This window comes from Saxophila tyrrhenica (assembly GCF_035928015.1).
Source record: "Saxophila tyrrhenica strain CCFEE 5935 chromosome Unknown scaffold_5, whole genome shotgun sequence".
Lineage (NCBI taxonomy): Eukaryota > Fungi > Ascomycota > Dothideomycetes > Mycosphaerellales > Extremaceae > Saxophila > Saxophila tyrrhenica.
In genome coordinates this window covers 1,345,755-1,369,240 of record NW_027041737.1, presented here as the reverse complement: position 1 = coordinate 1,369,240, position 23,486 = coordinate 1,345,755, and the positions used below count along the sequence as shown (strand labels likewise).

Genomic DNA, 23,486 nt, shown 5'->3' with positions numbered 1-23,486 from the left:
CCCCAACAACATCTCCCTTACTTCTTGTCACCACCCAAGAAGCCACCAACGATCGGCAGCGAGGACAAACCTCCACCACCGCCCTTCTTCTTCTCCTTCGACCCGCCACCACCGATGCCGAACGACTCGAGCAGCTTGTTGATTCCAAGACCGCCCATGAGCCCATTGACCAGACCGCCGAGACCGAGACCATTGAGCAGCTGCCCAACAAGCCCCAGCACACCAGCCAGCAACAACCCAACGGCCGCCAGGATCTGGAACAGCGGCTGCGTCATCAGGCCCCAGAGCGGGTTCAGCTTCTTCTTCGCATGCGGCATGTCGTTGAGCTTCTTCTTCGCATCATCAACCGTCTTGACCACCGTCGTCGTCAACTCCTTCAGCGTCTCCGCCAGGCGATACTCCTCGGGCGTCGCTTCACCCGTGCCAGCGCGACCCTTCGCCTGCGCAGCGATCCTTCCGTCAGGGTCCAGACCGCGCAGCGAGCCGTTGCACTCCTGCAGCACCCGTCCGGCCTCTTCGATGAGCGGCTTGACGTTGTTGACAAGCTCCTCCTCGTCCAGCTCCTCCTTGGGCGTGCGGTCCGCCTTCTCCATGTGGTCGCTGATCTGCTTGCAGATGGGCTGCATGCGCTCGAGCGTCTGCGTGCAGATGCCGCCCATCTTCTCCGCGATCTCGCGCTCTTCTTCGCGCTTGCGGGCTTCTTCTAGCTCCTCCTCGGTAGGGCCCTCGTACTCTTCCTCGACAATGTTCTCGATGAGCGTGACCTCGCCGATCTTATTGCCGTCGACGTCGACTACGTTGCCGGCGTCGTCGACTTCCTGCCCGACGCAGTGGACGAGGTCGCCCGAGGTAAGCTTGCCCATGATGTCGCCCTGCTCGTCGCGCACCTCGCCCTCCTTGTTGACGCGCTTGCCGGACATGGGGCTGACGCGACGTTCCTTCTCCTCCGGCTCCCAGCGTTCAGCCTTGCCGATGGAGTTGCCGTTCTTGTCGACGATGTCGCCGTCCTCGTCAACAGTGTGGCCGAGCAGTTTCTGGATATCGCCTTCGATGATACGACCGATAATGTCGCCACCAGGTGTGCTGATGGTGCCGTCCTTGTTGATTTGCAGACCCTCAAAGCCGGCGAAGGGACCTTCGGGTGAAGTGTCCTCTCCGTAAACCAGCTCGCAGCGTCCCACAACATTACCGTTGTCATCCCAGATCTGGCCTTGGCCATCGACCTTCTTGCCAATCATGCTCTTGACCTCACCCTCCACGACACGCCCGACGATCTGGCCGGAGAAGTCGACGGCATTGCCGTTCTTGTTAATGCGCGTGCCAGCAAGAGCCGAAAGGTCGACTTCCTCCTCCTCAGGCTCCTCGTAATACTCGGCGTGACCCTTGACGTTGCCGTACTTGTCAAGGATATCACCGTCTTCGTCGACAGCCATGCCGACCAATTTCTTAGCGTTGCCCTCTTCGATGACACCGACGCGATTGCCGTCTTCGTCCTCGACCCAGCCGTCCTTGACCACACGTAGTCCCTCGAGTCCAGCGAATGGGCCCTCTGGGCGGCTAACGCGCTCGTTCTCGGGGATGACCTCGCAGCGACCGACAGCCTTGCCAACATCGTTGTAGATCAAGCCCTGCTCATCGCATTGACGTCCAGCCAGCTCCTTGGCATCACCCTCAACGAGACGGCCAAATGGCACACCATTCTCATCGACAACGTAGCCCTGCTTGTTGAGCGTCTTGCCAGCCAGAATGCTGTTGTCAATCACCTCCTCTTCCTCCTCTGGCAGAGGCTCGGCGTGACCCTTCACGTTGCCGTACTTGTCGAGAATGTCTCCATCCTCGTCGACACTGAGACCGACAAGTCGCTTCGGGTTGCCTTCAACGATCTCGCCAACCTCGTTGCCATCCTCATCGGCGATGCGTCCGCCGTCGATGACACGCAGGCCTTCCAGACCAGCGAAAGGTCCTTCAGGCTTGGACTCACGCTCCTCCTCCGGAATCATCTCGACGCGGCCGATGACCTTGCCCTTGTCGTTCCAGATCTGTCCTTGATCGTCGAGCTCTTTGCCGGAAAGCTCCTTGACACGGCCTTCGACCAAGCGGGCGACAGGTACACCCTCATCGCCAATGACAAGACCAGACTTGTTGACCGTTTTGCCCTGCAAGGACGAGAGGTCGACTGGCTCTTCTTCCGGCTCTGGCTCTTCCTCCTCAGGCTCGTAGCGCTCGGCGTGCCCGACAACAGAACCCTTCTTGTCGATGATGTCTCCGTCCTCGTCAACCTCACGGCCGATAAGCTTCTTCGCGTCGCCCTCGGTGACGTAGCCGACGTTGTATCCATTCTCGTCTTGTACGAAACCATCCTCGACGACGTGCAGGCCCTCGAGACCAGCGAAGATTGCTTCCTCTTCCGGCTCTTCTTGAGGCAAGGTCTGGGCACGACCGATAACATGGCCCTTGTTGTCCCAGAACTGTCCCTCAGCGTCGGAGGTGATGCCGGACTTGGAGAGCTTCTTCGCATCGCCCTCGACGAGTTCACCGACAATGGTGCCGTTGGCGTCGATGAGCTTGCCGGCCTTGTTGACAGACAGGCCTTCGAGGATGGAGAGCGGTGGTAGCTCAGGACCAGTCTCTTCTTCTTCTTCTTCGGCCTCGCCCTCCGCCTCCTCCTGACCTTCTTCCTCACCTTCCTCTTGCGGCATCTCAGGCTCGCCGTCCTCACCAAGGGTAGTGACACGACCAATGACGTTGCCGTCCTTGTCGAGGACATCACCCTGGTCATTGACCTTCTTGCCAGCGCACTCAGAGACGTCGCCGTCAATGAGCTGACCAATGGGCTCACCATCCTCATCGAGGATCATACCCTTCTTGTTGACCTTCAAGCCATCAAGCTTGGTCAGGTCCGGAATGGCAGCCTGCTCTTCCTCAGGTTGAGTCTCTCCAAGCTCTTCGAGCAACTCCTTGGTGGCGTTCTCGGCGGCCTCGCCACGGACGACATTCACGTGACCGATGATGTTGCCCTGCTTGTCAAGCACCTCGCCCTTGTCATTGGCCTTCTTGCCAGCACACTCGGACAGCTCGCCGTCGCGGAGCTCACCAATTTCCTCACCATCCTCATCGAGGATCTTGCCCTTCTTGTTGATCTTCTTGCCATCAAGAATGCGCATGTCAAGGACAGGGCCGCCGGCGAGACGCTCAGCAGCGCCGTCGGCGAGATCAAGAGTTTCGAGGACATTTCCTTCCTCGTCAACAACTTGACCCTCGTCGTTGATCTGGAGGGTGTCGGGGTCGATCTCGCCTTCTTCGATCTTGCGCTTGAGCTCCTCGTCCTGGATGCTGGCGAGGATGTTGCCGCCTTCGTCGACGACTTCGCCGGCGTCGTTGAGCTCCTTGCCTTCAAGGGCCTCGATGCCAGGGAGTTCGTCTTCGATGCCCTCGGCTTCGCCTTCGGCGGCTTCGGCGCCCTCTTCTGCAGCGCCTTCGGCTTCATCGCCAAGCGCGTCTGCTTCGTCAGTGACGCCGTCGACTTGGTCTTCAGCGCCCTCGACGCCCTCCTCGGCGGCCTCCTCAGCAGCGCCAGCGGCAGGGTAGACACCTTGCTCAACAAGGTCTGCGGCGTCATCGTGAATGTCGGCATGGCCGACAACATTTCCATCATCGTCGATGAACTCGCCCTGGTCGTTGAGGGTGGCGTTCTGAAGCTCGGATGGGTCACCATCAGTAACGACACCAATGGTGTTGCCCTCGCTGTCGTAGATGATTCCGTCGACCTGGCACGTAAGACCTTCCATGATGTCGAGGCCAGGCAGTTGTGGGCCAGCCTCCTCATCTTCCTCCTCGCCCTCTTCTGGGCCACCGGCGAACTGGGAGACCTGGTCAAGGTACTCGTCAACGCCCTCTGGAAGCTCCTGGCCTTGCTCGCGAGCCTCCTCGATCTGCTTCTTGACCTGGTCGGGAAGGAGCTCGACTCGGCCAACGAGGTCACCATCTTCGTCCAGAATTTCACCTTCGTCGCCAATGGGGTAGCCAGCGAGGTCTTCAGCGTCACCCTCGGCAAGCTTGCCAACTGGATTGCCTTCGCTGTCGACAACACCGCCATCATCCTGGACTTCAAGACCCTTGAGGATGGAGAGGTCAAGAGGTAGACCCTCTGGTGGTTGGGGTTCCTCCTGGGTGACACCATCGGCAGTCTCTTCAGCGCCCTCTGCAGCGCCCTCGGCTTGGTCTTGGGCACCTTCTGCTGCACCTTCGGCCTGGTCCTGAGCATCCTCTGCAGCGCCTTCAACGCCGTCGGTGGCGCCCTCAACAGCACCTTCGGCCTGGTCTTCGGCACCGTCAGTGGCATCTTCAGCCTCGTCGGTGCCCTCGCCAGCGACCTTCTGTGCCTCATCGAGACCCTCGTCCGCAGTCTCCTCGGCACCTTCGGCGGTCTCTTCGGCTCCTTGCTTGGCGTCGTCGCCGGCTTCCTGAGCGGCACCGGAGGGGTCCTGCGAAGCTTTGCCGGCGAGGCCGGAAGCTTTACCTGCCAAACCTTGAGCACCCTTCAGAAGGCCACCTTGCTGCTCCTCACCTTGCTGTTGCTCCTGGTCCTGGTCATCCTGCTGCTGGTCATCGGTCGCGTCGTCCGCGGATTCGACAGTCTGGCCAGCCTTCTCTGTCGCGTCGTCGGCGACATCTTCTGCGTCATCGCCCGCTTCTTCGGCGGTGTCTTGCGCCTGTTGCTGGGCGCCTTCTACCGCGTTGTCGTCATCGTCATCATTAATGGGTTCCGGAGCGGCCTCCTCGAGACCTTCCTTGGCTTGTTCGCCAGTCTCGCTGACCTTGCTCATGGGGCCCTCATCGTCGTCACCGCCAGCAGAGCTTTGCGCCTGCTCGGCGGTGTCGCCAGCTTGCTGCTTGGCATTGTCGGCGGCGCCCTGAGCAGTCTGCTGAGCTTTGCCGGTGTCTGGCTTCTTGGGCTGCGAAGGAGTGCTAGTCTCTGGCTTCTTCGCGCTGGCAGCCTTCGGAGTTGATGGGGTGCCTTTGCCGCCCGTTGATTGAGCTGATTGACCGAGCTTCTGGGGAGTGTTTTGTGGCTTCCGCGTTAGCTTTGTCGGTGTCTTAGGCGCAGCCTGTTGCTTTCCAGCCGCCGGGGAGGGAGCCATCTTTTGGTTTTGGCTGGCGTCCTTTTGCTGTGGTGTAGGTTGCCGGCTAGAGCGCTTTTGTGACGCAGGCGATGATCTACTTGGGGTAGGAGGGAAGGAGTAGTAGGCGTATTCTTTGGAATTGCTCGTCATGCAAGTCTGACGAGTCTGAGAGGGAAAAAAGAGGAAAGGGAGGGTTAATCGGAGTGTGGCTGGAGCGACGGTCGCTGCATCACTATATACCTGCACGAGAAGTTGGCACACTGGCTGGGATCTCCGACAGGGAACAGGGGCCCTGCTGGGACACAGAAAGCAGAGAGGCGCGTCCGCGTCCAGCGCGAGAATCTCGCACACTTCGCAGCATTGGTGACGTCGGTTGCTGCGCGCCTGCAGGAAGAAATGGGGGAGCTCTGCCAGCTCGCGCCTCAGTGTGGCCAGAGGGTCTCCACGCGGCTCGATTGGGGCCGAGGGCTGGTGCACAACTGGTCGCCGATGCTTGTCACTTCTGCGATCCGCGTTGGCCAGATCAGGAGAACCCTGCCTGTGACAGCGTGGCGGTTCTCCGCTTTGGCAGAGGGAGCCACTGGTGACGTCGCGCGTTACCAGCCTCTGAATTGTTTCTTCTGTCGTTGTTTTGCTTTCGTCTGGTCTTTTCCATGCTGTAGTCGATGTCCAGAGACGAGGTGGAAGAGAAAAAAACGAGGGCAGGCAGCTAAGCTATTCACTCACCTTGCCGTTGAGCCTCTCTCCCTCCGCAGACGAGTTGAGACTGCTCAACAGCAGCTTCTGAGCGTCGATTGCGGCGGGGGAAATGGATGGCTTGTGCGCCCCAATGACCTGCATCGACGATCGAGAAGTTGGTCGCGAAAGTGGCTGCTCGACCGACCCGCAAGCCACATCATCCACCTGCACCGTCCTGTGCAACGCTGCTGTCGCGAGCCGCCGGCGAAAATGTGATCAGTCGCCGCTTTTCTCTCGTTGTGCGGCAGATGGTTGGAGTGGTCCAGCCTCTTCGCATAAATTGCTTTGATGCGGTGACGTCCAAGCTGCCGGGCCGCTAAGGATTCTAGACTCTTTTGGGGAGCCTTTCTAGTCACGTGGAATCAACGTCATTTTTCACTCTCATCTCGTCTTTGAGCGAGCAAATTACAGCCGCGAAAAGCCTCAGCAAGCATGCGAGATTGCAGGACGTCAGATCTATGTAACGATGTGGAACGTGAACCGATTTTCGTACGCCGAACTTCCAGCGCGACGTTGGCAAGGCGTGATGTTGACTTCGAACCAGCGCGTGGTTGGTATGAACTTTGGCCCAGTAAAGGGACCACGCGTTGTGGCGTACGTGGAGGAAGTCGGAAGTCGAACCGGTCTTCGTTGTGGCTGTTTATGAACGATAGACAGAGAACGCGTGGAGCGAACTGAAAGTATCCAAACTCTCACGACTCAGTCGGAGAAAACACCCAGATCAGTACAATGCAGCTGTCAACGGCCGGCTCAATTTGCGTGGCCAGCAAAAGCTTGTATAGCTGGAAGAAACGCTCTGAACTCCTACCCGACTCCCATGACCAGTGGTATCGTGCGATAAAACAACACTCATCAACCCAACGCCCAAAATGCTCACTTGCCCTCCCTCTCAATCCGAAGCTTCCTCATGACCCGATGACTGAAACTCCTCTGCCGTCTCGCCTGCTCCTGCTCCTCCAAAATCTCCCTCTCCTTCGCCGCACTCTGGCTCTTGTCCTTGGCAGCCTCCTCTCGTTCTCGCTTCCCGTCCGGATCAAAGACGTCCTTCACGCCCTGCTGAGCAGTTTTGGCGTGGCGCTTGGCTCCGAGATAGCCTTCTAGCCCTAGCAGGACGGCGTAGGAGCGTGAGACGCTCATTCGGCTGAGGTCTGCGCCATGCTCTTTGAGCGACTTGAGGAACTCCTCGAAGTTCTTCAAAGGAGGAGCGTAGTGGCCGCTCAGAGGCGAGAGTTTGCGCAGTTGGCCGCGTTTGATCTTGATCAGACCTGCTGCTGCAACGCGGGCGCCGCGAAGAAACGAGGAGTGCTGGAAAGCGCCTGATTGCTTGATGCCAACGTATAGCCTGAAGGAGGTGTCGGCGACGAAAATCCACGTATTCTTCTTGGTTGTCTTGCGCAGCATGTGGTTTTTTAGCGACTCCGCGGTTATGTGGTTGACCTTGGACAAGCCTTTGGCGTCGTGGAATTCAGTGTTGACGTATTTTGACGCATCTTCCTGCGACCCAGTGCTGATGTCGGAAAGCGAGCTCGAACTGGAGCCAGCTGGTTCAGGGGGTGGAGCAACGCCCGTGGTTACTTCCCGCCAGCTCGGAGTAGTGTCGTCGATGGTCACGATGCCATCTATGCTGTCCTTGTACTCTGGAGATGTGGTGACAGGATCGCCGTTCTTGTTCCAGCAGAAAAGCCCATCCTTGACGTATACGAGATACCGCTTCCTCTCCTCTCGAGAAAGATACCGTACTCGCTCCCTGTCTAGCCGTGACCTTGGTCGGTCCTCAAGATCGAGCTGCGAACCCTCGCCGAAATCCAGCCAGTAGAAGAAGTTCTCGTTTGTGTCTGCCTTTTTCCACTCTGCATGGTACCGTCTCAAATTGCTACCATACCTGCAAAACGCCACGCAAGGGTCAGCGATTGTCCAACGATGTTGGGGTGTGTCCTGACCTATGCTTCACATCGACCATCTCCAAGAAATACTCCAACCCCATAACCTTCGCATACTTCTCCCTCTCCCTCTTCTGCGCCCTCTTCCGCTCCTTCAGCGCCCTCCTATCCTCCGCATCCCCGACCTCCACATCGCTCTCGGAAGTATCATCGCTCCCAGCCCGCTGCGCAATCGCCCCAATCCTCTTCCACCTATTCCGCGCATTCGAAGGCGACCCAGCACTACTCCCAGACCGATGCTCGCGAGACAGCGGAGCGGTGGAATTGTGGTACTTGGCATCTTTCAGCAACTGCACCCATTTCGTCCCTGGATCCAAGCCGAAGCCTTCGAGCTCTCGCCGTGCTCGGTAGCCACGGTAGTTCTTCTGGATCAGCTTCGCGGCTGTGTTGCGCTGTTCGTCTTCTGGAGAACCCCGCCACTGTTTCCGTTTCTCTGCCCGTTCTCGTGCTCGCGCATCTTGCTTTGCTGCTATTTCGTGCAGCCGTTCCGGCGAAGGGAGGCTTAAGAGTTCACCGGGGGTTTTGATCGCTTCGTATTGGGCAATTGGATGCGTGTCTACGCTTTGATTCTCCTCCTCCATTGCGGCGTCGGCGCATGCTGGGCACTAGCAAGACCAGAGTTGTTACACAGCGTTTCTTTCATGCACTCGATATCGTAGAGCCATATTCGGTCCGCAGCTACCTACCGACAGTCGTCGCGTCGTCCTTCTTGGCAGGTACAGGACCGAATCTTCCGAGTGCAAGGTGTGAAACCTGGAAATGAAGAGGGATCAGCCAGCGTTGTGGTGGGGTTTGTGAGGCTCGTGAGGCTGGCAGAGGAGGAAAGTTGTGGCTGTTCGGATCACATGCAACTCGAGAGGGAAAAGACAGTGCAGAAGTGAACCAAATCAGACGACCGTTGAAAAGGGCTTGGACTTCATGACCAAGTACAAGGCAAGAACCGAAGAGAAACTGGATATCTATCAATGGGTGGAAGGGTTTGTGGCGAACGCATAGGGTATATTTTGCGAAAACTAAGACCTTTCTAGCTATGATACTGCCACACACTCATTCGAGGGTCCGCCGAGCAAAGAGCAAAGACAAATCAGGCTCGGTAGAGAATCTATCGCAACAACGACATTGTAGCGGCATAAGGGAACCCGCGCAAGCTCATGTCTGATATTTCTCTCTGACCGCCCGACTCAAGACTCAATCATTAGCAGAAATCTACATCACCAACCCGTCCTGATGCGACAGCCCTTGCTGCGATCCCATCGGAGCATACGGCATCATCTGGTGGTGCTGGTCCATCAAAGGGTACTGGCCGTGGTCCTGCAAGTGCATCGGAGCCGGGTACTGCATGTTCGCCTGGTGCATCTGCTGGTCATGATGCATTGGGTCGTACTGAAGGTGGTCGTCGTGGGGTTGCATGTTCGGAGCACCTGGTTGAACCTGCATCGGATCCTCGCCATGAAGGGCAGGATCCTGCACCATCTCGCTTTCGTCTCCCAACGCTGCGCCGGCCTGTTCGCCCGTGTAGTCGACTGCCTTCTCGAAGCCCGTTGAACCATCGTTGCGATTGACAATCTCGCCAGTCTTCTGCATCTTGGCTCGCAGCTGACCCATCTTCCGCTTCATGCGCTCCCTCAGCAGCTCGTCGTGTTTGTTGGTGTCCCAGTCGCCCTTGGTGTGGTCCACAAGACCATAGAGCTGCTGATACATCAACCCAAACAACTCCTCGTTGTTTTGACTGTACGTGTACAGCTGATACTGGTGCATGAGGTCTGCGAGCAAGCCTTGAGCGCGCAGCGGCCAGATGTCTTTGCTTTCCACCCACTCGGCGGTAAGATGGTCACGACGGCGACTGCGGCGTTCGAGATCGCGAAGCATGCGCTCTTGACGCTCGGCCGTGCGACGCTTAGATTCTTCAATCTTCTTCTTGCTGCGGGAGTCGCGCTTGGATGGTGGCGGTATTGCTGCAGTCGGGTTGTAAAGCGAGCTGGTTGATGATCTGTTAGCGGACTCCGGCGTTCCTTTCAAGCGGCGCATCTTCAGCTTGAGCTCCACCTCGCGCTTCTGCAATGCGATCTGTTGTAGCTGCAGCTCGATGGTCTCCGCGTCGTCTGGCAAGTCGCCCTCGAAATCCATTAGAGCCGGGTACGGTTGCTGCTGCTGTGGTGTCTGCTGCTCCATCGCCTGTCGGAGTTGGTTCTCTAGTTGTAGGTCTCCCGATCCCGACACAGGCGCGTAGGGCGACTGATACAGCACCAGGCCAGTTGGCTGAGCGGCCGAGGGTGCTATGGCCGGAGTGCGTTGAGCCGGTGCTTGGTCGTCCATTTGGGCACTCATATTCATGCTCTGGTCGTAGTCGTCCTCCTCGTCGTCTTCGTCTTCATCCTCGCCGTCTCCACTCTTGCGACGGTTAGGTCCCTTGGTCTTGCCCGGCTTGAGCTTGTCGCCTTTACGCTCAAACACCCTACGGATGGTTCGCGTGCCGACCACGATCTTGTAGTTGTCGTAGATCCACCACAGCATATCATCGACGGACATGTCCGGCTTGCTCTTAACATGTTCGAATAGTGCCTGTTTGCGGATTAGTTTGTGGATGTCGGCAGCAACGTGAGAGTGGTACTGACCGCTTCGATCTCATCGTTGAGGACGCGATGTCTCCCTGTTCTGCTCTCCGGTGGCTGTCCGCACACGTTAGCATGCTCCGACATCTTCATTCATGACAAGAGTCGCGTACCTTGCCTATCCTGCCCGTCCGCTCCAGCTCCAACTTCCACCGACGTATGGTGCGGTCGGAGACGCCGGTCTCTTTCTCGATGGTCTCTTCATCGCGACCCAGCTCGAGCAGGCTGCGCACCTGTTCGCGCTGTTCGGGGGTGTATGCGCGGCCCATGGCTATGCTTGAGGTCGAAAGTGGACGTTGTGATCGACTTGTGGCAGCCTGGTGATCGGTTTTGCAACGCAGGCTTTCGCGAAGCACAGACTAAGAAGCCAAGACGCTGATTCACGTGACTGTCGACTCCCTTGGCAGCAGTTGCGAACGTCTCCTAATGAACCTGAACTTTAGCAATATTGGAACTGGGAGCAGAGTCCCCTTGACGGAGACGAAAGACCTATGTCAGCAGACTTCACGACCTGGACTGGATACACGATATGGCCATCCAAGAATGTCCGCTACCCGAAGTCGCAGAGGCCCTCAAGCCATATATCAGACGCCGCGAGGAAGTAGCAGAGATCAGAGGCAACCTCCAGAAGCATCTCCATGACCACCTGGACCGAGATGGTTCCCCTCTCACCACCGTCACTCTCAGCGCACCAGGAGTCACCCACCTGGGTTCGCCTCCTTCCTCTTTGACCGGCGTCCGCAGGGCTTACTGGAAAGCACTCGAGGCCCATTCCAAGGCACAAGCGAAGTACGACGGGTTAAAGCAAGAACTGGATCAGATCAGACGGGGCGTCAATGGAGGTCACTCCGATTCGTCCTCAGGCACCGCCACCGAGGACTACATCGCCCTTCTCCGCCAAAAGGAGAAGCACCGCAGGCTCAACGTCATCAACAATGCGCTGTCAAAGACCTCTGGAAGCACGGAGACTGCCTCAGCCAGCAACTTAGACGACTCAATCAGGAAGAAAGTTGGCGAGCTTCCGGTACCACCAAGCACGCAACCGTCCTTCAGCCGAAGCCCAGAGGTGGACGCGAAGATGATGCAGCTGAAGAAAGCGGTGGTATCTTCGAAGCGCCGTGTGGACGAGCAGCGGAGGAATGCGGCCGAGCAAGCTACGGATGCCAATAGAGAAGCTACTACTGCAGAAGCTGAAGTTGCCGGTCTACAGAAAGCACTACAGGAGCTCACCACCTGGATGGAAACTCAACTGACCACCATCGCCGAATCAGAAGCAGATGCACAGCCGGCTGATGGAGGCGCGCGTCAGAACGGTGCAACTGCTGACCCTGAGATTGATCTCGACAATATCGAAACCTTGTACGAAAGCTACCTCGAAGCGCGGCATCGAGTAGTACAAAACACGAACTCTTCCCACATCACAGAAGGCAACACGGAAGAGGCAGCGGAATGGTCGAACAGAAGCAGCACCCAACGAAGTCAGAGCCCGTCGCATCCCAACGCAAAATCGTCTGCTGTAGCCGCACTACCATTCATACGAGCCTTGGCAGCAGCGAAATCCGAAGAGCAGTCTCTCGTGCAGCAGACAGCTTATGTCCGGAAGCAGCTATCTTCCGCCGAAGAAGGCACTGCTCGCCTCATCGAACGCTTAGCAGACGAAAGCCACCTCGTCCATCCCGGTGCATCAAGCGGCAAGGACTGGGCGGAGGCGGGGGCACAAGCGAGTCGAGCGACGAAGGACAGTGTTGCGGACCGCCTGAGGAGTGGTAAAATGTATGCAGGGTCTGCGAAAGAGCAGTATGAGGCCATCGAGGCTCTCCCAAGTTCACTGGATGGACTACATTCTGTAACTTGAGCACGGTACTTGAAGCCATGAGATCGTGTCGTTGTGTATATCATGCTGCTCAAGTCTGCTCAAGCCATGACTGCTTCTTTAGTGGACAGCCGCTTCTCCACGATCATCAGTCTCCTAAGGCGAACTCGTGGCAGTACAGTAGCATGAGGTTCGTTACGCCCGCGGAGAAGAACATAAAGATACTTCTCGAAAGAGATGTGGCAGCCACTGCTCCACCACCACCGGGATTACGCTCCGCTCAATACGACCCTATCCGACTAATCGGACTAGGTCTTCTGAGGATCATGGCCCCAGTTCTTCAACGATCGCGCGCCTGGTGAGAACGAATTGTTAGTCTACAGTCTTCTCAAACATCTGCCTAGAGTGACAGCACTGCAGAACGAGGCATAGCAGTTGATCCGCTTTTGGAGAAGCCTGCCAGTGGTCGATGCGACTTACTTTTCGAATCAGGATCTTGCTTCGCTTTGCCCTCCTGAGCTAGATGGCGTTTATTGTACGAGACTACCTTTCGCATGTGCTGGATGTCATCCTCTTCGTACCTGTATCACCACTGCATTAGCGCACCACTCTGTCAAAGTGATATGCAGGCCAATTGTAGGACGTACTTGCTCGGATCTTTCTTGGGATTCTTCTCCAGAATCGCGATGATCTTGCGGCCACTGTAGAGATGTTAGCACTCTGATCAGGTCAGCTTCGTGTCCGAGGGACGAGGAAGATACCTCTCGTTTCCGACCGTCTCGCCCGAGCCGTCGTCCTTGCTCCAGCCGGAGTCGCTGGACTCTTCCTGCTTCAGCCAGTCTTTTAACTCCTGAGCTGTCATGTTGACGAGCTCGTTGAACTCCCTGGAAGCAATGTTAGCAGTGTTGATGTTGACGGGGAGTTGAGTATGTCCGACTTACTGGATGACTGTTTCGTCGTCTTTTACCATCTTGGGCTCTGAGTGTTGTTGATGTCGTTGCTATCGATCCGAAGGTATCTCAAGCCTGTCTATCTGTCTGTTCTGTGATGTAGAATTCACCAAAACACGGAATCAAGATAAGGAGACAACAATGCGGTGGATGAACCACATCGCGAAAGCATCACAGTACTGTGGTAGAAATGACATCACGACTTGCGGAACGCAGCTTACGATTGTCTGCACGAGGACCTCATGGGCGTAAGCCATTCAACATGTCTCTGGCTTCCCGCTCACCCACACAGAGTGTTTGTGTGTTCGGTCTGGAGATGGTATGAATTAACACGCTGATGGCCTTTCGGCTATGTCAATCCTTCGAGCCTGCCGAGACGGGACGTTAAGTGTTGCGATTCACAATCCCGGCGCAGCATCATTCCACGGATATTGCTGCCGGCACGTGGCCAGCGTGGCCAGATCCTGGCAGTTGGGTGTAGTGCATTGTGCTCGTTAGACTGTTATAAGAAGTCTGCCCTTGGATGTCGTTGTAGCGGCGTGTCCCAGGGCGAAGAGGAAGCCAATATCTCTTCCACCATCCAAGATCGCCTGTCACGGCGCGGTGACGGGGAAGATCTCCCGGCAGCAACCTTGAAATGTGAAGTGGGACTGGACCCATTTGCTTGTTACCGCATGAGCGCGGCGTGCTTCGGAGCCTTTCTCGCGGCGCCATGTGCCTGGTCGTGCATGTGATGAAACACAATATACCGCGTCGTCCCTATAAGCTCCAATCGTAGGCGCGGTGGCGGATGCAATTCGAGTGAATGGTCTGTTAGTGGATGTCGAGGGATAAGTAGATCTTGCTATTGGAGCTAACCTCAAGCGAGGCGGCTCCGTCTGTGCCTTGACCTTCTGGAAAGAAAAGGGTCACTCATGTCCAGCACATGAACGCGATTTCACCTCACTTCTTCTTAGTTGCAGCCGTTCCTTACTCTTCTCTATTCGTACAGCGTTATAGCGCGGCTCTTCACATTTTTCACGGCCCACCGATGCGGCGTAGCAGCAGCCTTGCCAAATCGAGCGGCATATAATTGACGGAGATATAGGAGACGCGACGCGAATGGTAGCTTGCCAGCACATGCGCTCTACCAATATTCCGTCCTTCGAGCACTCACTTCGGCCACCATTCACCTACGCCACTACGCACAGGCAAGGGACACACTTTATCCTGCGCAACACTCCGATCGGCTCGATCACGTATACAGCATTGAAATCGGCATCCGTCCAGCACCATGCCGGGATTCCTCTCGAAGCTTAAGAACAAGGGAGCGCAACCGTCGTCGAAGGGCAAGCACACGCCTGACCTCACCAACGGCAAGGCTACCGAACCTCACAAGCCCAGATGGCAGACGCAATGGACCAGCAAGACGGTGGTGCCAGAGGAGGTGGAGGAGCTCATACATACTTGCACAGCGGAGATGAAGTCAAGAGGTAGGCTATCCTCTATTGAAGGTTGGTTCCAACCAGGCCGCTGACATTTGAGCAGCCGAAGCACTTGATGCGCCATTCCTGCTTCTACCCTTCCGCCCTGCGACAGACGCCAGCGGCGCACGCAGCTTCATTCGCAACTTCTACAGATCCAACGCAGAAGGTTCACACCAATATCGCGGCTCGAGTCTGCAGCAAGAACTGAGGCTCACCGAGCCGATTGTCTTGTGTTCTATCATGAAATGGTGCTGGAGCAGGATGCCTGATGGAGTCGTCGGCTGGTCCGTATATCAGGGCTTCCAGATCGGCGAAAGCGAGTCCAGCTTAGCACGGAACGCATTCGATGAGTTCATTCCTCTGAGCGCAGACTCCACGTCTCGCAAGAACATCATTTACGACTTCTACGATCTCCTGGCAGCAGTAGCTGCGCATGGCAAGACGAACGGTATGGGTGGTCGCAAACTATCACGGCTTGCTGGATGGTGGGCTTTCGATCACTCCGACGATGGAAAAGGTTTCGAAGGAGGGTACCGCTCATGGGCGATGGCTGCGGACGCCTCCAGTCACTTATTCTTCGCCTACCTGCGATCACTCTCGCCCGAAGCCAACCCAGCGATGAGCCTGATCGAGAGAATACCTCGCTCGCTGCAAGCGCTCCTCGCGTCGACCGAGTACCCTCCAGAGACACCCACTCTGATGCAAACGCCGACACCACGAGTGGTCATGATTGTCGATTCGGTCTCACCAACCCCTTTCGCTCTTCTACGCCGAGCCAAGCACTTCGAGTTCAGAGACAGAGACCAAGTTTTGCGCGAATACTCCGAGTTCGAGGACCCGGTGGATGCGCTTACGGAGGAGTGCAAGCGGGTGCTGTATGCAATTTCCTCTACCAATTCATCGGTGGCGCGCTCAAGACATCGAAACCTCACCAAGACGGACGAGAGCTGGTCTGCTTTCCAGAACCTTGGGTTCGGCGACATGGACGAAAAGGCTCTGCAAAAGACTCCGGCGACTCTGAACGGCTCCGCAGCGAAGCCACAATCTGGAGGCCTGCGTTCGGAGCCACGCTCGCGAAATGCTGACCATGCTCGGCCAACTACACCGTCCTGGGCAGATTTCCTATCCTCTGGCTTTGTTGAAGACGATCAGAACCAGACGCCAACTTTGCTCATGCCGCCTGACCACATGCTGCCTCCACTCGGCAGCAGGGCACAGACACCTTCACACATTCCCGAAGGTGATGAGATCGTGGCGCCTGGAGAGCTCGCCGCCATCACTGACATCAACCTCGACGATGCCTTCTGGTGGGTGTGGATGATTAGCTTGGCTAGCGAAGAGCCCCAGGAGCGTAAAGCTGTCTTTGGCCGTTGTGCTGTTATAGAGACCAGCATCATGCATGGCAGGTGGTTGATCATGGAGGAGCAGGTGAAAGGTGCCTCGCCGGATCCACAGGAGGGAGCCTACATTGCTCCTAAGAAGAGCTTTTTCAGCTTCACGAAGCGGGGACGCCTCGGGCGCAAGAGATCCACGAACAAGAAGCCATACGACTCCGAACAGCCGGCGGAGCGCTTGACCTCCGCTACACCAAGCAGGACTAGTCTCGCGCCTGCTCAGCAGTCGAAGATCAAGCAAGCTGCGGCGGCTCTAAAGAGACAAGACACCAAGGATGACGAGACCGCGACCCGACGTGGACGACACGACGATCCTTACGCTTCGAAGACTAACAGCACGTTGACGATGGGATTGCAGACCGAGGCTGGACCTGCGATGAAGTGGATGGGCGCTTACGACAAGCATACCTTGAGGGCTCAGTATCTGGGCGACACCTATGCAGGCACGGGTATGAGCAGAGAGGACCTACTGCTCCGCAAGACTTCGTCGAACAACGTCATTGGCGATCGCACAAGCACGATACCATCCCCGGCTCCTCCGGCTTCACCAAGTGCCAACAATCTACCGGCAAGCTACATGGAGCGCGAGCTTCCAGCTGTGCCTCCGCAAGAACGGACTGTAACCAGCACCACAATACCACAGGAAGAGCAGCCGTCAGCACCACTGCCACCAGCGTCTCCCGAGCTTACGGCTACACCTGCTCGACCTGAAGAGACCCAGCATGACGCCGAGAATGTTCCGATCCCCGATATCGCGGCGCCAACAGCAATGGACAAGGAGATGGCAGTGGGTCCTTCGACTTCACCTACTCGCAACCGAGTATCAAGGAAGCCTGTCTCCCAAGCGCATCCTGCGTTCAGGAAGCAGAGCGTCGATCAGCCGACGTCACCACAGACCCCAACAAGCCCTACCAACAATCTTGCTGCCATCGCTGCTGTAAAAGCGATGCAGACGAGCCCAGAATCCCAGAAGAGCGGCAACGCCAAGCTTAAGAAGCAGAACGCCTCTGGCGCTCCTTCTGGACTGAAGAAGATGTTCGGCCGCAATAAGAAGGACATGTCTAACCGCCAGTCCATGGATGTCAAGCAGAGCAACGGTCTCGCACCTCCAGACCAAGGGCCGATGCGTCGCTTGTCGCTCATGCGCAAGAAACCTTCGCAGCCGCCTACGCCCAAGGATAGTAGGACAAATCTGTCTCATCACTCGGACGCATCCGAATTGGAAGCAGTTCCCGTGATGCCTGCGGCACACGGTCAATTCGACAATCACTCTTCGGCAGCTATCTCGACGACTGAGTCGCAGGATCAAAGGCATGCTGACCAAGAATTCGCACGCTTCGATCAAGGTCCCGCGGACCTGCCAATGACTTCACCTCAACAATCGCCTCCGGAGATCGTTGCCCCGCAGGCTCAGCGTGTCGCCAACCCGCGTATGGATTATCATGCCGGCCCTGAGAGCGGCTACGAGGCTTTTGAGACGCCGTTGGAGCAGCCTGAGCCGGAGATGCAGGACGATGCGCAGTCTGAGGCTACAATGGAAGAGCTGGATGAGGCTTCACCAGCGGAGAAGGATCGTTGGGCCACTATCCGCGAAAACGCTGCACGCAGGGCCGCAAGAGCGAGTGAAGAGCAGAGCATGCAGAGTCGGCCCAGCCAGAGCGCCAGGACGGACGATGGAGAGACGAGTGGAGAGGAGAGTAAGTTGTATTTCCGCGAAGATGGTTGAGGTGGCTAGCTAACGTTCGTGGTAGCTATCGAGTCTCGCGTTGCTCGGATCAAGGCGCGGGTCGCCGAGCTCACCGGCGGTATGGACGGGCAGAAGGGTAGGGCGTGAGCTTCGCAAGCCTTTCGAGATCCCAACGCTCTGCTACCGGGACGGCCGACCCATGGATGACGCGCCCCAAACCAAACTACGATACCGCATTTCCACTCCCACGGTTCACTCTACCGTGAGCTCGAACATCGCGTCGACTTCCTTTTGCATCGATACCCCAAACACATTACACCACTGTCGATACCAACCAATTTTACGGCGTCATGCTAGCGACACACCCTCCCTCACACACCACGCGGACGGGCTTTTCTTTTGTCACTATCGATGGGTATTGAGATACCACTCAGGTTCCGAGCGGGTGTGGACGGGGAATCTTGGAGCGTTGATCTTTTTTGCAGTGACTGTTGTCTTTTCTTGCGAGATACCAATGGAGTGCGTACGTACGTATGGGTGTGTAATTATCTGTAATTATTCTCTATAGAGATGATGTGGACTCTCGGCCATCCTAGACTTTTCAAACACTTTGCACTCCTCAGGCTAGACATCGTACGTACCGTCTGTAGACCGGTGTTGACCTGGCCGGAGGCATCGAATGCATTCCCTTATAGTTATAGAGTTCAGGAGAGTGTCGATCGTACTTGCCCTCAATTTCGAGAAGCTGATTTGGGAGACAAGCTTATCTTGAAGCTTATTTCGACTAGTTCCAAAGGCTCCATAACAACCTCGCTAGAGTTTCTACAGCCCGTAAGAAACTGCGAAGCCCGGCTCGGTAATGGGCTATGGAGCGTTTACTGGATTCTCAACTCAATTTCTCTGGCACTGGAATCCTCTCCGCTGATCCTCACGGTCAATGAACCCAATGGCGGAGAAGGTTACGGCATGACATACTCTGCCTCAATCTTCGACCAGACACTTCAATCCATCTTGAGTTTGCACGGAGAAGACACCTTTTCGAGTTGCTGCTAACTCCAGGAACTGGTATGCTTTCGATGCTGGCTTCAAGTATCCTTCCTTACACATGCATGAGAATGCATTTCCGTGGGCAGCCTGGGCTGAGGGATGTGATAACACGTGCGAGCCTGTGTGTCTGTGGAGGTAAGTAATCTTCTATTTGCCCTATATACCGTTGCCTCTCCCACATAGCAACGGTGTTACAGCACCTTTCCCTCCAATACAGCAGCTGTCATTTGATCCGAGACCATATCAGTCAACTGTTGGTTTCTTCGATTCCCTTCTTCAAGATGTTATAGACACACTGGGATCACCTCAAGGAGTTCTTCTCCGTCGGTAGAAGCAGAGCATCACCTCTCGACGACTCAGGTCACCACCTTTCGTTGAGACTGAGTCACTGAGATGAGCGAACATCGCCCCGACTCACTTGCCGGATCGGGCAGAACTCGGCCACGCAGCGCGGACATCTTCGCGGCAGCAGGCTGGCGCCTGAGCAAACACGGCGACACCGAAACCATCCAATCGGACTCAGGACTACTCTACGCACTCAGGAGACCAAGCAGTCCTCCACCGCCATTGCCGTCACTATCGCCAAATTCTATGGTATCATTGTCAACCGCATCACCTTGCCTCAAATCGAAGCGTGGTTCAGGAGGCATCTACGACGATTACGACGATGACAGCCCAGCTATACCCGACGGAGCGCTCACTCATCATCAGACCGGACACTCTCGACGGGATTCAGCAGCCGGAAGCTTTGACACCACACCTTGAAAGGCCTCCATCTCCTCAGCCATACACTATCAGATCTGTCGCAAACACCCATTACCTGATCGAGAAGGAAGGACTCCCCATCTGGATTGAGAAAGACGAGTGCTGGCTGGGCTCTTCCGCTAGTGATAGCGAAGATGAGAAGGCGACAGCTCCGAAGAAAAGGATATTCACACCACGAGAGATCCTATTCATCACCAACGTTTGCCTGGCTCAACACGTGTCCCTCGCCGCTCTGGCGCAGACGTTCGCCCCGCTCATCGATCTGTCGAGGTTCTACAACATAAATGAGCCCGGCCTGATAGCTTGGCCGACAGCATCCTACTCCTTGACACTCGGCAGCTGCATCTTACCTTCGGCAAGGCTGGGCGACATGTATGGCCATAAGAAGATGGTCATCATCGGCTGGGTGTGGTTCTCTGTAACATCGGTCGCTTGCGGCTTCAGCCAGTACGGGACCATTCAGAATCTCACGCCATGCAGGGCTTTGCAAGGAATCGGACCGGCCCTCCTGGTGCCCAATGGACTCGCGCTGTTTGGGAGAAACTTTCCCATGGGCGTCAAGCGCAATGTGGAGATATCGCTGTTCGGTGGCAGCGGGCCTCTGGGGGTGGTGACCGGTGCTGTCTTCTCGAGCCTCATAGCCGAGACGGCGTCATGGCCGTGGTCGTTCTGGGTCCTTTCAACAGTGGCAGCCTTGATATCGGTACTCTCATACCTCGTCATACCTGCGGACAACCTCCCGCCCCACTTGGATTTGTCGAAGAAATCTCGCAAACATTTCGACTTCTTAGGAGCTTTTACCGGCGTCGGCGGACTAATTCTCATCAACTTCGCTCTCAACCAAGCGCCCCTGGTCAATTGGTCGAATCCATATATCGGAGTCACACTAGGCCTCGGCGTGATCCTGATTGCTGCCTTCGTGTACGTGGAGCTGGTCGTGGCACATCAGCCGCTCATCCCGCTCAAAGGCCTCAAAAAGGTTGCAGGTCTTACATTGTCCTGCGTTGCAGTAGGATGGGCCTCCCACGGTATCTGGTCTTACTACATGTTCCTTCTCATAGAGCAAACCCGACACCATACGCCGCTCGAGGCTTACCTGAGATTCTGGCCCGTTGCGCCGGTCGGGCTAGCAGCAGCACTCGCAGTCAGCTTCCTGCTCAAGCGACTGAGGGTGTCTTTCTTGATGAGCACGGCCATGCTCTGCTTCCTGCTCGGCTGCCTGTTCCTCGTGACGGCGCCTGCGGATCAGGGCTATTTCCCGAATACGTTTTTGAGTGTGATCATCACGCCCTTCGGCATGAACTGGAGCTTCCCGACAGCAGTAATCCTGATGAGCAACGCTGTACATCGAGAACATCAAGGCATTGCCGCAAGTCTGGTCTCGACGATGGTGAATTACAGCATCAGCACTGGTCTTGGTTTAGCCGGTAGCGTTGATCATATCTTACAGCAGAGCACGGCATGTTGGCAGGCTACCGCGCGGCGTGGTATCTCGGGATAGGCCTGGCGGGGGTGGGATTTCTGATCAGCTTGTACTTCATATGGCAGACTAGAGCGAGGAGGTAATGGGTACTTGATCAAGCCAGCTCGGCGAGAGGTTCTCGGAGAGGCGAACAATTTAGACATGTTGATCAGCACTCCGAGCATTTGAGAACATTCTGTCGCTTCGAGAACACCTTTTGTGCCATTCTCCGCGACCCCAATTAATCTCGTGGTATTATCCTGCGACTCATTTGCTGGGAAACCTGGAGATGGTGGAGAAGCGGTTGTTGGCCAGACGAGCTGTTGGAGATGGCTCAAGCTCCAAGGGCGTAGACGCGAGCAGCATTTACAGCGATTGGATCCTGTGACTTCGAAATTTACTTCAAGCAAGGGAGGTGATAACAGAGCAAATTCTCTGAGAAAGCAGGCATAGCAGAACTTAACAGCAGGCTCAACAGTGGGTGTTCGTGGGGGCACCATCGTTGAAGAACTGGGGGCGTGACGCGGGCAAAGACAATTGAACAGACGCCAATGAAGCACGGCCGTAAATTCTGTATCATATCGACAGCACCGAGGAGCGATCAGAACCCTAACCTTCCAAACTTTGACCAGCGTTGACCTCCCCTCATTGTAGCGACAGTGATATACTAACGGCAACGACAGTGCAGCATTCATCACTTAAACATCGTCACCCACACGCAGAGTGGCTGCTGCGCCTTCCCTTCCGCTTCTCCTGGGGCTGAACCGGCGCGATAGGAGCCCAATCATTCCTCAAAATCTCAGCATAACGCTCTTCGCCTTCTCTCTGCTTGTGGGTACGGCAGTGCTCTCGGATCTTGTCGCGTCGAACATGCCAGAAGCCCTCTACGTAACAAGCGAGCTTTGTGACATTTGGATCCGCGAAGCAATGAGCACTCAAGAAGTGCCGTTCGGCATCCTTTTGGCGGCTCAAAGTTGAATCACAATCCGGCTTGGGGCAGGCAAATCTGGATCTGCCGCTGGACGATCCGGATCTTTCGGAGGAAATGCTTGAAGTCGGAGTGTTTCTCGGGATCAACCGCTTCCCTGCCCACTGAGATGGGTTAGAGGGTTCAGTGCCGGCATACTCTTGTGAGGGTCGACTGGGATCGCCGAGACGTGTACCATACGGCATGGAAGCTGCTTGCGGGATAGGCTGATGTTGGACGAGGTTCTGCGCTGTCGGGAGACAAATTTGTCCCTGCATCTGTATACTGCCTGTCTGTATCAAGCGCCCGGGTCCTACTCCGTGTCAGTGTGAGACTATGAAGCGGTGATGTACATGCTGACCCTCGGATGCGGATCGCTGAGTGCCTTGCATTGATGCGATTTGACTGGTAAATTGATCCCACGGTGGTTCGTGTACAGAGCCTGCAACGGCACACCCGTAGTCATATTCGTAATATGATCCGGGTCCAGTTGGGTGCTGGATACCATATGAGGAGTCCGAGATACCGTATGGAGCTCCTTGAAGGGGTCCGAAGCCGACGTTCTGGAGCAGCGTCTCGCCGCCCGTAATAGTGCTCGTTTCCTGCTGCAAATAGCCTGTGCGGTATGGTATACCTTCGAAAACGTAGGTGTCGTCCTCGTAGATATCTCCGAGGCTATTGAAATACTGAGGCTCTTGCATGGTGAGACAGTTTCTCTCAGATGAGATCGAGTAGCGAGAAGATAGATCAGGACAAACGGCCTGTCGCGGGATCACTCAGCCTTTTACGCGGACTGTGCGCAAATCTGGTGACGGTCATGCTCGCACAGAGGGCGCTGCTGCGCGTGTTATCGGCGAATACGAGCAAGAACCAGATTTTGGGGACTCCACCACATACGTGTAGAGCGGAGGCTCGCAAGATCCGCAGTCGAGTCGACAGCGGAGCGTCAAGCAAAAACAGGGGTACTTCCTCCTCAAGCGTCGCCCTCAAGCCTTGATGGCGACCAATAAAACTTCGTGACCCATGCTGTTTGCTTGCGACCGTGTCGTCGTCTCCACCGATAGCACGACGTGGAGCCTGTCAGGTGGTGTCTAAGGTGGTGATGCTGCGGTCCAGATTTTGGAGAGTGTCTGTTCACGCGGTCTCGTGGTGGCTCCGCTGGAAGGTATAGGCCATGCGAACTTGCTCCAACTCCCCAAGGCATTGCCTTGCCTTGTCTGTGTGGCTGTGATGTGTGCCTTAGAGAGCTCTACCCGTAGACGAAGCACCCAATCGACGAGAGTTGCTGTTCCGTGTCACACACTTGCCATAAGAGTGCGGAGGGTGCCCTGGATCTCGAGGTTGCGAGCGTTGTTTGACATGGCGAGTAGCACGACGACCGGCCGTTAGCCAATGAGGGGCATTCGGGAGCTTCCTCCGGGAGAGCTTGACAATGTCCCGGTGAGAATGTCAATATCAAAATCATTCGCACGCCTCTGATTATGTTTTCGCCACAAGTGACCTCGAGCAGTGCCCGGAAGCG

At 56.2% G+C, this 23,486-nt stretch overlaps 7 protein-coding genes across 7 annotated transcripts; 3 read left to right on the top strand and 4 right to left on the bottom strand.

The window, feature by feature from the left end:
- Window positions 1-17: 17 nt before the first annotated feature.
- LTR77_003951 (uncharacterized protein) lies at window positions 18-5,141 on the bottom strand (the record flags this gene model as incomplete). The annotated part of the gene is made up of 1 exon (XM_064801206.1): window positions 18-5,141. One exon carries the CDS (start codon window positions 5,139-5,141, stop codon window positions 18-20), a length of 5,124 nt encoding a protein of 1,707 aa, XP_064661157.1.
- A 1,593-nt stretch (window positions 5,142-6,734) lies between these two features.
- LTR77_003950 (uncharacterized protein) lies at window positions 6,735-8,382 on the bottom strand (the record flags this gene model as incomplete). Its single annotated transcript, XM_064801205.1, has 2 exons — window positions 6,735-7,743; window positions 7,802-8,382. The coding sequence occupies 2 exons, from the start codon at window positions 8,380-8,382 to the stop codon at window positions 6,735-6,737; spliced, it is 1,590 nt and encodes a 529-aa protein (XP_064661156.1).
- Window positions 8,383-9,007: 625 nt separating this feature from the next.
- On the bottom strand, window positions 9,008-10,682 carry LTR77_003949 (uncharacterized protein; the record flags this gene model as incomplete). Its single annotated transcript, XM_064801204.1, has 3 exons — window positions 9,008-10,363; window positions 10,417-10,470; window positions 10,527-10,682. 3 exons carry the CDS (start codon window positions 10,680-10,682, stop codon window positions 9,008-9,010), a joined length of 1,566 nt encoding a protein of 521 aa, XP_064661155.1.
- Window positions 10,683-10,942: 260 nt separating this feature from the next.
- On the top strand, window positions 10,943-12,268 carry LTR77_003948 (uncharacterized protein; the record flags this gene model as incomplete). The annotated part of the gene is made up of 1 exon (XM_064801203.1): window positions 10,943-12,268. The coding sequence occupies one exon, from the start codon at window positions 10,943-10,945 to the stop codon at window positions 12,266-12,268; it is 1,326 nt and encodes a 441-aa protein (XP_064661154.1).
- Window positions 12,269-12,534: 266 nt separating this feature from the next.
- Window positions 12,535-13,196, bottom strand: LTR77_003947 (uncharacterized protein; the record flags this gene model as incomplete). Its single annotated transcript, XM_064801202.1, has 5 exons — window positions 12,535-12,581; window positions 12,707-12,807; window positions 12,874-12,927; window positions 12,988-13,110; window positions 13,168-13,196. 5 exons carry the CDS (start codon window positions 13,194-13,196, stop codon window positions 12,535-12,537), a joined length of 354 nt encoding a protein of 117 aa, XP_064661153.1.
- A 1,253-nt stretch (window positions 13,197-14,449) lies between these two features.
- Window positions 14,450-17,762, top strand: MSB1 (multicopy suppressor of a budding defect; the record flags this gene model as incomplete). The annotated part of the gene is made up of 2 exons (XM_064801201.1): window positions 14,450-14,648; window positions 14,704-17,762. The coding sequence occupies 2 exons, from the start codon at window positions 14,450-14,452 to the stop codon at window positions 17,760-17,762; spliced, it is 3,258 nt and encodes a 1,085-aa protein (XP_064661152.1).
- Window positions 17,763-19,437: 1,675 nt separating this feature from the next.
- Window positions 19,438-21,036, top strand: LTR77_003945 (uncharacterized protein; the record flags this gene model as incomplete). The annotated part of the gene is made up of 1 exon (XM_064801200.1): window positions 19,438-21,036. One exon carries the CDS (start codon window positions 19,438-19,440, stop codon window positions 21,034-21,036), a length of 1,599 nt encoding a protein of 532 aa, XP_064661151.1.
- Between the last annotated feature and the right edge of the window lie 2,450 nt (window positions 21,037-23,486).